The sequence below is a fragment of the Typopeltis vanoorti genome, chromosome 21 (genome assembly GCF_054136105.1).
Source record: "Typopeltis vanoorti isolate ZY-2024b chromosome 21, IOZ_Tvanoo_1.0, whole genome shotgun sequence".
NCBI classification, from domain to species: Eukaryota; Metazoa; Arthropoda; class Arachnida; order Uropygi; family Thelyphonidae; genus Typopeltis; species Typopeltis vanoorti.
In genome coordinates this window covers 72,632,145-72,648,917 of record NC_143569.1, presented here as the reverse complement: position 1 = coordinate 72,648,917, position 16,773 = coordinate 72,632,145, and the positions used below count along the sequence as shown (strand labels likewise).

Sequence of the window (16,773 nt, the reverse complement as noted above, 5' to 3'; positions counted from 1 at the left end):
TTGCAATATTCGCTGTGTATGTTTTGTATTGAATATAAATACAATAAATATTATAATAATATATCTCCCTATTACAATTTTTTTTGAGGGGGGGGGGACGTGAAATATTTTAATTTTTACAAAGGGTGGACCTGACATCCAGAAGTTTGGGAAGCACTGTTCAAGGGGATGAAGAAACTTTAGAAAGAGTACAATGACAAATAACAAAAATATTGTGGCTGCTTTGGAATGTTGACAGAAATGTAATCTGTAGAATTTGGTGAGCATGTCTCAGTCATATCCCTTCTCTCTCCCCCCCCCCCCCGCTTTTGTTTGGCAAGATTTTTCAAATTGCAGCAGAAAGAGTCTCCCTGAAGTTGCACAATAAAGTGAAAAAAAGTATAATTTTGTTATTTTTATGTGAGATGCTTTCTCTTAGAGATGGTGAATATGCAGACAGTGAAGGAATTTAAGGTATAATGCAACTGACTTTGATGAACCTAGAGTGTAACTTCTGCAATGAATCTCCTGATTCCATGGAGATGCAGTCATAATAACAGTTGGTTTGGCTGAAAATCAGGTTCCATTCTGTTGACCCTGTCATAGGTTGGAAATCACTGTATAAATCATTAGGATATGTTGACAATTAACATGCCTGAATGATAAAATGTGTAAGTCGGTTTTATTATATTTATATATTTAATTCATTTTACTCTGTGTTTATAGTGAAATAATACAATGTACAAATCATTATATAAAATTACTCTGTACTGTACTCTAATAAATAATTAAACGTACATGTGCTCCCATGCACTTATGCTGTTATACCGAGTCCATACATGACTTAGAAGAATAAGCAAAAGCAGAATTATTCACTAGCAGATAACGCGGCCTCCAGACATATTACGATTGAAGTTTGGTCTTGTGTACTATTTTGGAGTTGGTCTTTGGCAATTGCTTTACTGTTACTCTCAAATGGAGATGATGCTGGCTTCCTAATTTATTAATTATAGTATGTCTACACCTGCACTTCATGTGAGAGGAAAGGAACAGTAGAAACTGAATATCCTGTGCTGGAGATGAGACATGGCAGTAGCCACTTCATGTCTTCAGTCAGCATGGCAGTGGTATTTTATGGCTGATTCAAGTCATCTAGATATCCAGTTGGCATTTCCAACTTGGAATGATAGGCTTATAAAGTAGCACGACTCACTTTGCCAGAACTATTTGTGGAAAGAGTCCACACCATAGAAAGGTGGTGGTGTGGGAATTGACTTGACTTTGAGAGGCTATATATCAGGGGTGGCCAACTATGCATCCTTTTGGAGTCAAAATAATTCCGGTAAGACTTAGAAGAGCTGCAGCCTTTGACCGATGCAATGGTATGGGAGTAAGTGTATGTATGGCGAGGTGATAATCTCTCTGCTGATCTAAATCTTGCATAACCTTGCAGCTGGTCTTTGGAAATTGCATTACTGTTACCCTCAAATGAAGATGATGCTGGCTTCCTAATTTATAGTATGTCTACACCTGACATACTGTGAGAGGAAAGGAACAGCAGAAACTGAATACCTTGTGCTGGAGATGAGACACGGCAGTAGCCACTTCATCTCTTCAGGCAGCATGGGCAGTGGTATTTTATGGCTGATTCAAGTCATCTATTATCTAGATATCTAGTTGGCATTTCCAACTTGGAATGATAGGCTTATAAGGTAGCACCGACTCACTTTGCCAGAACTATTTGTGCAAAGAGTTCACACCATGGAAAATGTGGTAAGGGATTGACTCGACTTTGAGAGGCTATATATCAGGGATGGCCAACTACACATTCTTTTCGAGCCAAAATAATTCACTCCTGTACCATCACAACCTTTGACCATTGTGATGGTACAGGAGTGAGTGAGTGTATGCATGGTGAGATGGGGGATGCAGATGCTATGCCTGCTCGTCACAACACGTTAGTTACACTTGTGTAACTAATTCAAAAGTTACATTTTTGAATTAGTTACACAATTCAAAAGCTTTCTCGATGAGTTGAATTGTAATGAGATTCCTAATGATGCATCATAGTTTTGCTTAGTAAGATGGCTCTCAGTTAGCAGTGTATTGAACAATTTTTTTTTGTTGTTGTTAGACCCAATCAAACAGTTTCTTAGAAAGAAGGAGAAATTTTTCTCTCATCTCAAGACATTCAGTGGTTATTAGACATGGCAATTTTCTCCGATGTTTACCAGCATCTACAAACATTAAATGGTATTAAATATTAAATTCAAGGGAAAGAAAAACTAATAACTGATCTTGCACAGAACGTGCTAAGCTTCCAAAGCAAATTGCAACTTTTCCAGAGAGACTTGGAACATAAAACTTTCAATCACTTCGTTTGTGTGAAGAAAATACTGACAAATCTGGCTGAAGAACTCAACAATCGATTTTGCGACCTTCAAGAACTTAAGCCAGCATTCACTTTTTTGGAAAATCCTTTCCCCATGAATGTGCTTGAGCATGGTTGTCCTATTTCAAACCCAATTGTGATAAATGTCACAGCTGCAGAACTGGAACTTTCAGAACTTCAAGAGGATGAAGGATTGAAACTAGTGAAGCAAAGTAGATGTTCCGTAATTGAATTTTGGAAGCAAGTTCGAGACCAACAGTATCCAACACTTAGCAATGTGCCAGGAAACTTCATTTTTGGGACCACATACTCCTGTGAAGCACTTATTCAACTCATGAAAATATACACACAGTGCTTCACTTGAAACACTATATGTATATTTAAATCTAATATACATCTGTTTTAAATTATGAACATTTGAATGAGCTTGTAAGAACTGCTTTGACTAATTACACACCTAATTTTAAGGAGCTTACTAAGAAAATCGATACAGGGAAGGTCTCTACTATAAATAACTAAAATTATTGTTTTGACTTTAAAATTATTCTGATTGTTTCAAGTAAACTTCATTTAATTTAATGTTTCCAATTAAACTTTTTTATTGCAGCAATTTTTATTAACCCTGTTTTTCTCTCTATCTTCTCTTTTTTTTTTTTTTTAAATTTTATTCCTCTTTTCTGTTGTCTCCTCTTCTCTTTTTGTTTATTTTTTCCTGGTAGAGCATGAAGAGATACATGACGCATGGATGTGAACTGCATGAGGCTTGCGAGCCACGTTACTCCTGCTATATATGGTGCATCACCAGCCCGTTAATGACCCAATTGAATTAAGGGATTCTCTAAGGTCCTGACTTGAAAAAAAAAAATGGTGACCATTATATTGAAATAATGTAATATATAAATTATATGCAAGATAAAATTAATTAAAATTAATTAAAAATAAAACTAAATTAATTAAAAAAATTTTTTTAAATACCACCATAAGAGTTCTTCTAGATCAGCTTATATGTTTATACATAGTTTTTAATTTTCCAGGAAATGACGACGTATACTAGAATATTAATTATAGAAAACTTTAATTAATACTTTCCTATATTTTGGCAATGTTACATTGTCATCATCATCAGGGATCACAAACAAAGTCATATATGAACTCAGGCACTAGCACTGAGCAAATGAGGTTGAATAAAGGCAACAGAAACTGGTCATAGAGTCCTAAACAGTATATACTAGCTGGCTAAGTTGGGTTGTCTTAGCCGTTGGGCTGGTGTTCTTAAAATGTATGCTTCCCAAATTTGGGACAGTCTCATGCACCCAAATCTGTTGAGGTTTAGAAAGTTTTTTAAAGCTGAGGTGAATACTTTGATGAATAGTCTTTCATACTTGTATTTGCTGCATTGTAATAGAGAGTGGCCTTCTTCCAGTGTATCCTGTAGTGGGTGTCTAAAGCATGGTCAGCAAGTCCTGAGTAGCTGTATTGGTGGAACTAGATGTAGTCCTTATGTTCGGATATCTTGATATTGACTGTAGTAAGACGATTTACAACTGCAAGGTACCTGGTATACTTCTGGTAGGGCTAGGAGATGTGGCTGGTCTTTGGTGGAGCTTGATAAGAGATGCCAATTTCTTATGTGGTCTGTAACTGGTTGTAAGGTCATATTTTCTTAGGATTTTTGTTCAGTTTTTCAGATGTGCTCTGGATATATGGAATGGCAATAGTTTTTGAGTTATCTCTGCTTTGAAGGTGGGAGGGGATTGCAAACATTTCATTTCATAACATATCATTAACATTATCAACCTTTTTTCTATGAAAGTTTTAGGGGATTTCAGAAATTCTTTTTTCTGTGGCAGGAGAGCATAAGCTTTACAATATATGCCCAAAGTGCTAATTTTTATATGCACTTTTATTAGGTCATAGATAAAAATCCATTTATTTGCTTTTTAATGTATGTATGAAAAGCAGATTGCAATTATAAGTTCTGTAGTTACTTGTTTTTTTTTTTTTTTAATAATGTTATATTTTTCTTTTTTCTTTTGCATTTTAACAAATGCTAAAAGCTTTATTTAGTATAGTTTTATTCTCAATAAAATCTTTGTGTTTTAATATATATGTGTGTGTATATATATATATATATATATATATATATGAAAAGCAGAGTACAAATTATGATAAGTTCTATAGATTTTCTTGCTTGTGAATAATGTAATTTTTTATTTTTTATTCTAGCATTTTAATGATGCTAACAAGTAAGTTAGCATTATGGTACCTAGTCCAGTTGAAGGGCCCCATATATCATTTGTAGGAATGCAAGCAGCACAGATATCATCTGCTCCTTCGGGAGGAGGAGGAGGAGGGGGAACAATATCATTAAGCAGATTGATTGATTTCATCCTACAAAGGACTTATCATGAATTGACTGTTTTAGCAGAGCTGTAAGTGTGTAATTATATATATATATATATATATATGTTTATAAAGTCAGTTTTCATTTCAACACATATCTTGAAATAACTTTGCATTCAAAGTTTCTTTAGAATCTTTTCCTAAAGTAATATCCAAAGGAATTTTTTCATTCATTTCAAATATTCTTAAGAGCAGCTGCTGAAGTTGTTGAAATCTTCCCTTTTTTGTTGAAATGCTTATTCCTTTATAGTTTTTTAATGATATATGCATGCTACTAAGTGACACTGACCAGTTGTTAACTGACTACTGCCAATTAAGATGTTTACCCACTTTGCATAGGACTGGGAAGCTGAAATTTTGCACAGAATGTGGCATTTAGTGTGCAAAACGAAATACTTTTGAGAAAAAAGTATGAAAACCTGAAAGTTTTGAGTAGCCCACAAATTTTTGTGAAATTTTCCAGAAACACATGTTCATTGTTGTTTTTTTCCATTTTAATTCAGAACAGTCCAAAATGTTGGAATGGGGCTCCCCTTTGTGTAGCACTTGAATAAAATGAATAAATGTCTGCTTATTAAACTTTGTTTTTTGATTTTTTGGTAAAATTCATTTCAAAACAGAAAATTTTGATATTCTATTTTTCAGTAATTCTGAAAAGATTTGAGTAGCCCACAAATTTTTGTGAAATTTTCCAGAAACACATGTTATAACCTAACTAAAAATTAGGTTATAACAAGTAACATACATAATGAAATATTTCAATACAAGAATAACAAAGAAAGTGCACACATATACTATGAAGTTGTTTGCTGGTTTGTGGTCTGTTGTGAACTACTAGTAACCATGTGCATGTCGTGTTGAATTAGAGAAGACCAGACTTGATGTAGAATTATCCCTTATGTTGCACTGTTGAGGATGTTTGATCATTTCAACTGATTCTTGAATGCACTTGAGAAAAATCTGTAATCTGTGTGGAGCATTTTGGTTTGTTGTCATAATACTCAATGTTTTGTTTCAGTTTGATGTGCTGCCAGTCCTGATATGTGTTTCCTTTTATTCTCTACATTTTCGATGTGTTCAAATTAGTGTATTTCTCTTGATCTGCCTGTCTGTCCTGTGTAGTGCAAACCACAGTACAGTTGATCTTTTAGACACCAGGTTTTTTCAGAGGAGGATGAGGAGGTTTGGATGCTTCAGAAGATTTAGAGATCCTTTCAACAAGATCTCTGATCTTTAATTTCTGTTAGGGAATTCTTTTTCTCTAAGCTTTTTTGATTTCTTCACCAAAAGTACCTTAAAAGACAGGAGTCTTTTAAAGTACTTTTGGTGAAGTACTTAAAAAAAGAATCAACTTTGATTCTTTTTTTTTCCCCAACTTTTCATTCACATTAACCACTAAATATCATGAATGCTAACCATTAAATTATCACTTTCTATTTCACATCTCTGTACACATTTGTGTCCTGAATCAGTATGAAGATATAACTATCAGTAATAATATAATAAGACTTCTTATGTGTTTTTTCTCCATGTGAATATATATACACATCTTTATATTGGAATGTTATGTTAGTAACCTGTCTCTTGAAAATAAATCTAGTAGTATTTACTATTATTATTAGTAGCCAGCCTTTTTATCCAGATTTTCCTAGAACATTTCTGTATCTTTGCAGTTCATTTTGTCTTACTGTTTAGGCCTCCAACAAGAATCCACTTTTCCTTTGTGTTAGCTACTCTTTCTAATGGCTTGAAAAATCCTCTTATTCTTCCTTCCTTACTGGAATAATTCTGTGGAGTTATAAGCTTTATTTTAGTATTGCCCACATTGCTCTGTTTTAGCATTGAATACTATGGATATTGTTTCCTTTTTTTTTTTTTTTTTATCACTATTGTCTGAAATCATCTTACCTGTTTTGTCTCAGTAACATCAGTTGTTGGTATGGTTGGTTGTATTGATAGTTTTTATGCTCTCACAACAGTGGTAGATTGTGAAAATATTTAGGTGGCAGATGATTTTCATCACACTGTCTAAGACATTATCCTGATTATTTGGAATCCTGTTTGACTTGAAAAAGTACCATGCTTTGTTTCTACAGCAAGATTTCCAAATGATTTAATCCTTAGTCTATCCACAGGACTAATTTACAGTAGTTTACAACCCTTCATGAGTGATTCACATAAAAAAAAAAACTTGCCCTAATGGTAGTTCTGAACAACTAGCTCTGTCTCTTTTCTATTGCTGCTGTTATGTTCATGCTGCCTGTCTTCATTTCTGTTAAGTTTTAGGTTATTCTCATAGCTGACTTTGTCCTGATTGGGGGAGAGGGGGGGGGGCTTGTTGCTGTACTGTCACATTTTATGTGACAGCACAGCAACAGGATATAAGTTTAAGAAACAAAAAAATGTTTCTTATTTTAGGAGGTTCTTTATCCAGTTTCAGAAATCGACGTTTATTTGAATTCTGTTGAAATGTTTAAGCCAGTAACCTACAATAAACATGGCCAACTAATTAGTGATAGTAAAGAACAAAATTTAATTTAAAAAAAATCCTGAATTTTTCTCTAATCAGACTTTTGTAGTGTCATTTCATTGAAATTTTCACTAATCATTATTCTGATAACTGATAATTCTTCTTAATCATTTGCACACACATATGGCACTGACCTCTCACATGCAAGGTTAATGCAAGAAAAATATCTTTTGAATTGCAGTATTTGCTTGAATCATTAGTTCATAAATTGAATATATATTAATATATTAAATATATATTGTTGGCCGAGTGGTTAGCGTATCTGCTCTCCAGCCAAAAGGCTATGTGTTCGAGTCCTGCCGTAGGCATGGATGTTTGTGATTGTTTGTGAAAATACTAGTGGTGGTGGTGGTGGTTGCCAGTAGATGGTGAATTATAGTGGAGCACATACTTTATAGTTGTGAAGTAGGTGCTCTCCCTCGATGAGTCTTTGGACTCTCTGGAGATGTCATGTAATAATAATAATAATATATATATATATATATATATATATATATATTTATTATTATGTGATGCCTCTTCAAAGAATCTTAAGGATGTGTCTTGGATCATGGGAGTACACTACATTACATAATTCTTTATCTACACTCAACACTATCCACTGCCACTAATTGTACATTTTGTCTGTAAATTGCATATGTACTAGGGCCAATTTACTTGTATTTGGGATGAAAAAAACCTCAGTTTTTGGAAGAAAAACCCTGCTATCATTGTTTCAGATTGGCTAACTCACCTTGAATTGAAAATGCCCCTATAAAGATTCCTCTCTAGATGAATGAGAATAAGTTACTAGATGTTTAATAGAGATATGCACGCATATTAAGCATATCATAATGTTTTTAATAATGCTTCGTGCATGTAAGAGAAAATTAATTTCTCTTATATTCATATGCATGATTCATACAGCATGCATATAATTCCGCATATTTTGGTTGCAGCTGTACAGTAGAAGAAAATACTATTAGAGTTCAGAGATGTGGAATAAATGTATAATTAATTTAAAACATTATGAACAATTAACAGCATATCACTTCATAACACTTAACATTATCACACAATACCACAAACTTGGTTGCATTATATTGATGACATATTCATTGTTTGGTCTCAGGAACATTCACTCATAAACTGGAAGATCACAAAAAATTACCAATCCTTGACATCCTTCTCAAAATAAACAAAGAAAAAGAGATCTTTTCAGTATATAGAAAATCTACTGCAACTGGAAGATTTTTACGTACTGTTTCATACAAAAGATGGTCATGATTAAAACATTATGAGAGAGAGCCTGCAATGTCTCTAGTATGTCAGAAAAACTGAGTGAAGAACTGCATTACCTGAGGCATATTCTCACCCTCAGTGGGTACAAATTGAAGACTGTTAACAAATTCTTCATACTCCTCTGACAGCTCCTTTGCATGAACAAGATTTCAGAGTAAAGATGTTAGTAGTGCATGAGATATAGTTAAGGGTCATCTAGAAGAAGCAGTATTAAATTGTATACCTAGGATAAGGAGGGTTAATTGGGTAGGAGTTAGATGAATAAGTAATATCATTAAGCACGAGCTGCAGAAGTAGAAAATGCTGTGGAGAGTATATAAACAGAAAGGTGACCAGCAAACTCATGAATAGTACAAGGTTCAGACAAGGAAGGTGACCAGCATGGCAAGGAAGGCAAAATCAGATTATGAGAAGAATCTAGCTGAGCAGGCCAAAGGAAATCCAAAAGAGTCCTTTCGTTATGTGGCAAGTAAGAGGAAGAATGACTATGGAAGATTAACATTAATGAGTGATGATGGTCATAAACATTATGCAGGGATAGAGCATTTGTGGAAAAGTGATTGGAGGGAGTTAGTGAGAGAAGGGTCATCTATTAAGCAAATAACTCTGTTCTGGATATAATCTAGCATATCAAGCATGGTTTTCAGTGCGCCACCTCAGATGTGAGAGCAATATTCTAAGCTCAGACAGATTTGGGACTTGGTAATGCTTAGAACACGAAAGAATACAAGCTTTTTTAGAGACTGAAGAGGAGTTGCAGATGTGATGTCTTTATGCCAGAATGGGCTGAATGTGAAAGTCAGGCCCAAGAAGAGAAAACTGATCTTAGTTGGTGAGCAGAGTATTATCGGAGTGAGGGAGAGTGAGTTATGGCCTTTATTCCAGGAAATAAAGAATTGTTGTTTGGTAGCATTAAGATGCACTAAATTATTTTCACCACACTTGAGAATGGCTTGATTAGTGTTTGAGTCATTTATGTACTACAGGGTTTTGTAGCAGACAGATGATATACTACAAAAAACTACTGTAGTGTAGACATTTGATCCTTAGTGCAAGACTTTGAGTATTTTTCTGATGTCCTACTGTACTACCTTAAAAATCAGAAGAGACATACTGAGAGTGGTTGGTGGAACAGTAGAAGGAGATTTGTTTTGGTAATCTAAACAAGATTTGGAGGGAAAAACCTGATGCCAAGAGGGCTGCCTTTTATCTTTGCTATTGTTCCATCAGGATGAGACAGATGTAACTTCTGGCCTACTATGAGAGACATAGTTGGACAGAAGTTTGTTGAACAGCCTCGGCAAGGAACAAGAAGGCTTGACTGACATTTGAACATGATTTGGGCTTGGTGTATTTGGCCATTATAAAGTCTGCTTTCAATTTGCTGAGTTTTTTTGCAGTTATGAGCTGCACGAGGAAGCTGAAGTTTTTAGCCTGGGCCATTGAGCACATGCTGTTTTTTGCCTTGGACTACTTTTGCACATTTGTTAAAAAACCAAGATTTGGATATTGTTTTTTTTTTTTTGTAGGAATTTTTTTAAATACAGTAACACTTTAATTTTTTTATACTGTTTTCCATATTAGTATGTTGCAAAAATTTATAGATTAGAGGCATGAAGGACTTATGTACATAACTCCCACACAAGTAGTGTACAGACCCAATTCAAGTGTGGCATTGACAGTGTCTTCTGCAAGCTGCTCTGACTGCTATATACTCCGACTCCTTCAAGGTACAACTCTTGACAGAGTAAGCAACAACAAGGTTATTTACCAGCTGGTTGGGAAGTATCCTGAAGTTTTACCAATAAGTTCAGTCACTGATACTATCTGGTGGCTAGTCTGCAGAAACTGGTGTAACCTCGAATGGAGGAAGCATTTGGTTCTGCTCCTTAGTTCAAATAATTACATTGTAGAGAGCATGCTCAACAAGGCACCCTCCAACACACTGCATGTAAGAAGAAAAGGAGTGGACAGAAACTGGATACCCTAGTCTAGAGATAAAACATAGCCACTTCATGCCTCCAATAAGCAGGTGGTGGTGTTCCATTGGGCAGTGCAAGACATCTACCATCTAGAAGTGTAGTTAGTATTTCCTCCAACTAGAAAAGGTATGCTTTGAAGGTGATAATTTATTTCTTTTTCTTTTGAATTATAGTTATTTCTATTGACTAATTTTTTTGAGTTATTCCTTTTGACTGTTTTTTTAGTTATTTCTTCTGAATGAGTATTTCTTTTGACTTAGTTATTGAAAATTAACATCATCGGCATCATAATGTTTTTTATTTAATTTTATATGCATCCTACTTATGAAGTTTGTAAATTTATTATACAGTAGTACTGTGGGATGGGGTTAATAGATAATTTAGGAACTCTGCTCCAAACTTTTTCAAGCTGCTTCATACCTCCAATAAGTGGGGGTATTTGTCTCATAATTAGACATTTTTTGTTCTTTTTTATGTAAATCTCACTTGTGAAAAGTTGTAAACCTGTCATACATTTAGTGTCATGAGTTATGTAATCCATTAACTCTAGAGTCCAAACATGGTGCTTGTTAAAGCAACATCAGGCCTTGAGTAACCAAGGCAGTACTTGTCTTGCATCAAGTTACAAATACCTAACACCTAATTTACATAATGTATTTTATATTTACACACACACACACACACACACACACACACACACAGTTTATGCACAGATATAATGATTACCAAATTAGTAAGTGATATGAATACTTTAAAAAATTTAACTACCATTTATAATTTCCGTAAAAAAGTAATTTGTTATGAAATTTGTAATAAAACAGGTTACCTCGTAAAACTGATGTGGAAAGAAAGATTGAAATTGTTCAATTTGCTAGTCGTACAAGGCAGTTATTTGTAAGATTATTAGCTCTTGTCAAGTGGGCTGCAAGTGCATCTAAAGTCGAAAAATGTGCTGTAAGTTTTACTCTTTTTTTCTTTTGGTATAACTAACTACACTTTCATTCTTTTAATGTTTTCAAAATATCACTAAAAGCATTACTAATTTAAAGTTGTTTTGCGAATGTCAGTAGTTTGTGATCATATAATCATATTTTACAATATTGGGCAAGAGAATTTTTTTAAGATGGTATTTAAATTGTTATGACTTTGATTCAAGGTACTTTGTTTACTATAGGAAAAGATGTCAATCCATTTATGATTAGAACAATGGGGATTTCAACTCTTGAGACATAAATTGGAAGGAGAAAAGATCACATGGCAGGAAGGAAATGGAGTTTATACACTCACTGAGAGATAATTACTTGAAGCAGAATGGAGACTGAGGGGACTTGGGGTACGAGAGTGTTGGATCTTGTTATAGGATCAGAAGACCTGTTTATGACTAAGGAGGTGGCTACATTGTCTCTTAATTGGGGGAAGTGATTGTGTTGTCTTGACTTTGGAGGTAGCAAAACATGTGGAAATACACTTAGGAGGCAGCTTGAATCAGTACCATGGCATAAAGATCTGCAAGGGAATGATGTTTACAGTGCATGGGGAGATAGTCAAGGGGTATCTGGAGGAAGCAATATCACAATGCATACTCAAGGTCAGGAGGGTAAATCGGGTAGGAATTAGTTGAATGAGTAGTATCATTAAGCATGAGCTGCAAACAAAGAAAATATTTGCGAGGGATATATAAGAAGAAAGGTGATGAGCTAAGAGAAACGAACAGTGCAAGGATTTGGCAAGAAAGGTGACCAGCATGATATGGAAGGCAAAATCAAATTATGAGAAGAAATGAACTGAATAGGCACAAGGAAATCCCCAAGAGTTTTTTATTATTGATTTTTTATTACGAAGAATGACTATAGAGAAAGATAACAGAGGCAGATGAAATTGTTGAGCTACTGAGTGATCATTTTGCAAGGGTGTATTGTCCAAGTGAAGATATTGTTATGACATAGGTGACAAGGACTAATGTGAGAACAGAGGTTGAAGAATTGGAGGTACTTAGATATTCCAGAATCTGAATGCAAATACATGTGTGGGATTGGTTGGAATATTGGCTTGAGCAGGGGGAACTGGCCAACCTAGTACTAACTTGTAGCTTAGTCATGGCCACTGATGACTACACAATCCAGTCAACTGTGGCTAACCACTGAAATGTGGTTTCTCAGGAATACAGAAGGTGAAACTAGACACTACAAACAAGTTTAGAAGTGGTCACTTAAAATAATTTCACAGAATGGAAGATGAGCGATTATGTTGGATGTTGCACTTTACTGTTGTTGGTTGCTACACTACTATCTATGAATGAGACCTGTTGGAATTAGTTTATACTAAATAACAATTGCCTATTGTTAATAAAGAATTATATAGTCGATCCATAGGTTTTCAGCTACTGTTGCTGTTGTATCAAGTTGCTTTTATAGATTGTAATAACACATGCTTGCAAGAATAAATGTTATTAATGTAGATGATAAATGTCAGTACGTAATATCGTTTTATTTTATTTTATGATAGTTCCATAAAATACTTGAGAGGTTGGCAACCTATAATACATTAGTACTGTGGAGAAACAAGCAGAAACTTGTTCACATTTTGTTTGAAGAGCCATAGATTGTATTTTCGTAGGAAATGCATTAGATGGAAGACTGTTCCGAGAGCAGCAGCAGAAAGGATCAATGAGGAGGAGGAAGAGAAGTTTGTAATTGGACTGTGAAGGAGAGTTGAGTAGTTACTGCATGTGTTTTATTGGATTTAACAATACGTGGAGGAATTATTGTTGCCAGTTCAGATTAACATTGGCCATGAAGTATGTGTAGAGAATACAGCAGAAACTATGCACCTCTGTGAGACGGTGTAGTGAATTGGTGAGAGATGCATCATTAATCAACCTAATTGCTCTTTTCTGTATTGAGTCAAGTAGTTTTAAGGAACACTTAGGGACACCACCCTAGATGTGAACAGTATTCAATAATTAGATGGATTTGTGATTTATATAGGGTTAATAGATGTTCAGAATATCTGTATGTAGGTTAATAGTTGTATGGAAAATGACAGTATTTTTAAGAAGGCTATCCTATTCCCTCAGCCATATGGCTGGTGGGGTTATCTATATGCTACTATACTAGGGAGATGATTATGAGCAAGGCAGAGTCCCATTGCCTTCCTTGCCATAGTATATTTTATGACTGTAGCCAGGGCTGTCGCCACATTAGATTGTACCCTGAGGCAAACAATTAAATATCGCCCCTGATGGATAAAATACAAAAATATAAAAAAAAATCTATAATTGCTATTTTGTTTTTATTGCAAAAGAAACATTAATGCAAAAAGATTACATAATAATATTAATTAAATGTTTGCTCTATGGGGATATTGCACAATAAAGCTGTTTATAAGCTCTTATAAATTTAAATTATAAGTTATGTCCACCTCTATCGATATAGTTGCTAGACCAGCAACAGTCTTTCTTGGGTCATTGCTGTTCACAAATAATATTTAATCAGTTTAAGCTTGGAAAAACTTCTTTCTGCACTTGCTACCAGTTCCTGTTAACATAGTGACGGCGCTTATTGCAATATGGCTGAACGAGCGCCTTTATTAAGCAGCACCGTGAGGCAGGCTGCCTCTATGCTACACCCTGTCGGTGGTACTGACTGTAGCTGTACATGTTCATGGGACTGGTTTGCCTGTTTTGAGGGATGAAAAAACCTTCACCTCTGTATGAGACCAGATAAAGGTTCCTCACGTCACTGATGGGAATCAAACTTGGGTCTTTCCAACCAAAGGGCTTCATCTATACTGACAGCTATGGAGGCTCCTTAAGAAGGCTATAAATAGTAAATTCTTGGCAAAAGACCAGGAGTAAAACCAAGAAAAGATGGATAGATACCATTAGTTAGGATAGCATCATCATATTGTGATGTCCAAATTGGAGAAATAAGGTTCTGGACAGACAGGTTTGAAGGCAACAAATCCAGGAAGCCAAAGTTAAATTTGGGCTCTACAGCCCAAATTGAACCTTATAGAGCTCAGAGTTAGAGGACAGGTAACCTTTAACCATCACATGCATTAGTTTGTGTCTGCTCAGAAATCTGGCAATCCAGTTGCAGATCAAATGATGGGGACTTACTTAATAGACCCTTGTGCCAAGTCTTGGAGATATCAAGAGTGATCACCAGAGATTCTTCAAATTTTTCAATGGTATTTGTTGATTGACAATGGCAAAATCCATATTGGCAATCATTTATTAGTTGAGTGCTTTCAAGATAATGGAGTTAAATGTTGGTGGTTTTCTCCATTACTTTTGAGTGAACTGCAGTGAGGGAAATTGGGCATAGTTTGATGGAAAGGATTTGTCATCCTTCTTAGGAAAAAATTGCATGTGGACTAATTTCCATGCAATATGAAAGCATAAAAAGGTGATATAGAATGGGAGTCAACTCTGGAGTGCACACCTTTAGGATGGTTGTGGAATTGCACCTGGACCAGGAGATTTTTTTGTGTTTAATTTGGATAATTTTTTTTCTTTGTTTTTGTTTATTACAGGATAGTTAGCTAAAAAGAATATATTATAATAATAATGAGTCTGACAGCAAGGGAAAAATGGAATAGATAATACTAGTACTGGAATTTGAATTAGCTAAGTTTATGAAGAAGTAGATTACTCCAGTTTTAGGAGATTGTATTATTGATAATAAGGTATCTATTACATGAACATATGTTGCAATTTCGCATAGGAAAAAAGAAAGAAACTTCTATGCATTTTCTTTTTTTCCCTTAGATAATGAATTAATGGAAATGAGAATTTAGATTTAGAATGAGAATTAATGAGAATTTATTCTTAACTAGTGGAAGCTAGTCAAAGAAGTTTATACTGAACTGCTTTGAAAAAAAAAAACTTAATGACAGGAAAGTAATGAAGCCAAATCAGATATTCTTGCTTTGTACTACAAGGGCAAAGTTTGTGACTTGAGAAATACAGTGATATCATTAACAGACTATTGGCAGTGCTCGATAAATATGCTCACCCACTCACCTGTTGTGAGTAGGTTTTGCCAGCTATCAGACAAAATATTTGAACTTTATATGACACAGATGTAGCATCACTGATCAATTTATGGAACTCCTACTATTACTAAGACATTATTAAAATAATGGGGGTTTGGGGTGAGTAAATTTTTTCCATGGTAAGTAAGATTTTACATAATTTGTTGAGCATTGACTATTGGATAGGATTCTTTATCTAAATAAAGTTGAGGCATAATTCTTTAAGTTTTTTTGGAGGATGAATGCAATTTTATTATTATATTTCACTCAGGGTTTTAGCATCAAAATGTTAGCGCCAAGAAGAAATGTTATACAAGATCAATACAATAATTCATATCAAAATGGCTGTATGTATCTTGTTAAATCCCAATGTCATGAATGTAACGATTGAATAACAATGGACCAAGAACTGATCCCTAGAGTCACCTTAAATATTGGAGACACATCCCCCATTAACCTCTTTTTGATATCTGTCAGTCTGCCATTCCTTTTAAATGAGCTAATAGTTTATAATCCAATCCCTTATTTTCCAACTTATGTGACGGCCTTCCTTACCATATCTTGGCAAAGTCCAAAAGTATCATGGTGCATCTATTTTCCTTGTCTAACTGAACCATCATCGTTTTAAAATGTGAGCAAGTTATGCAAATATGATCTTCTCATAGCAAATCCATGCTGTTCACTGCAAAGAATAGATTCTCTGTCAACCCATTTCTATATGTGATCTCTTACCAACTTTTCCAATATCTTCATCACTACTCCAGAGATATACTGATAGGTTGATAGAAATCAATCTTTGTATTACCATTGTGCATTGGGATTATCATACATTCTTTCCATTCCTCTGGAATCTTCTCTGTGTTGAGATTCATAAAGCCAAGTCAAAGGAACAGCTAGTTCAGCTGAACACACTTTTTAGAATCTGTGCTCCTGTTGCCTAATTTTTATTCATTTTATGCTACAGCTTTAGTACCTTCTCCTGATACACCTGAGTCCCTTCATCTAGTGTAGCTTTTAGCTCCATGCTGCATACACCAGGTTTATAGCATTTAGCAGAATGGGCACTCATTAGTTGAATGATCTCTTCTGCATCTGCTACCCACATACCATCTGCATTCAGGATAGGTATTCTTTCGTTTTCATTTCTTGGCAACATAATGATATCTTTT

The 16,773-nt window shown here is 34.8% G+C and overlaps 1 protein-coding gene across 2 annotated transcripts in view; it reads left to right on the top strand.

The window, feature by feature from the left end:
* The window catches only part of MED14 (mediator complex subunit 14), a 429,754-nt gene that overhangs the window by 39,224 nt on the left and 373,757 nt on the right, over positions 1-16,773 (top strand). For both annotated transcript variants that reach the window (XM_090411452.1, XM_090411451.1), the window contains exons 2-3: positions 4,598-4,803; positions 11,389-11,521. In XM_090411452.1, coding sequence (XP_090267578.1) covers positions 4,631-4,803; positions 11,389-11,521 — 306 coding nt within the window. In that variant the 5' untranslated portion in view covers positions 4,598-4,630. The remainder of the gene's footprint in view (positions 1-4,597; positions 4,804-11,388; positions 11,522-16,773) is intronic.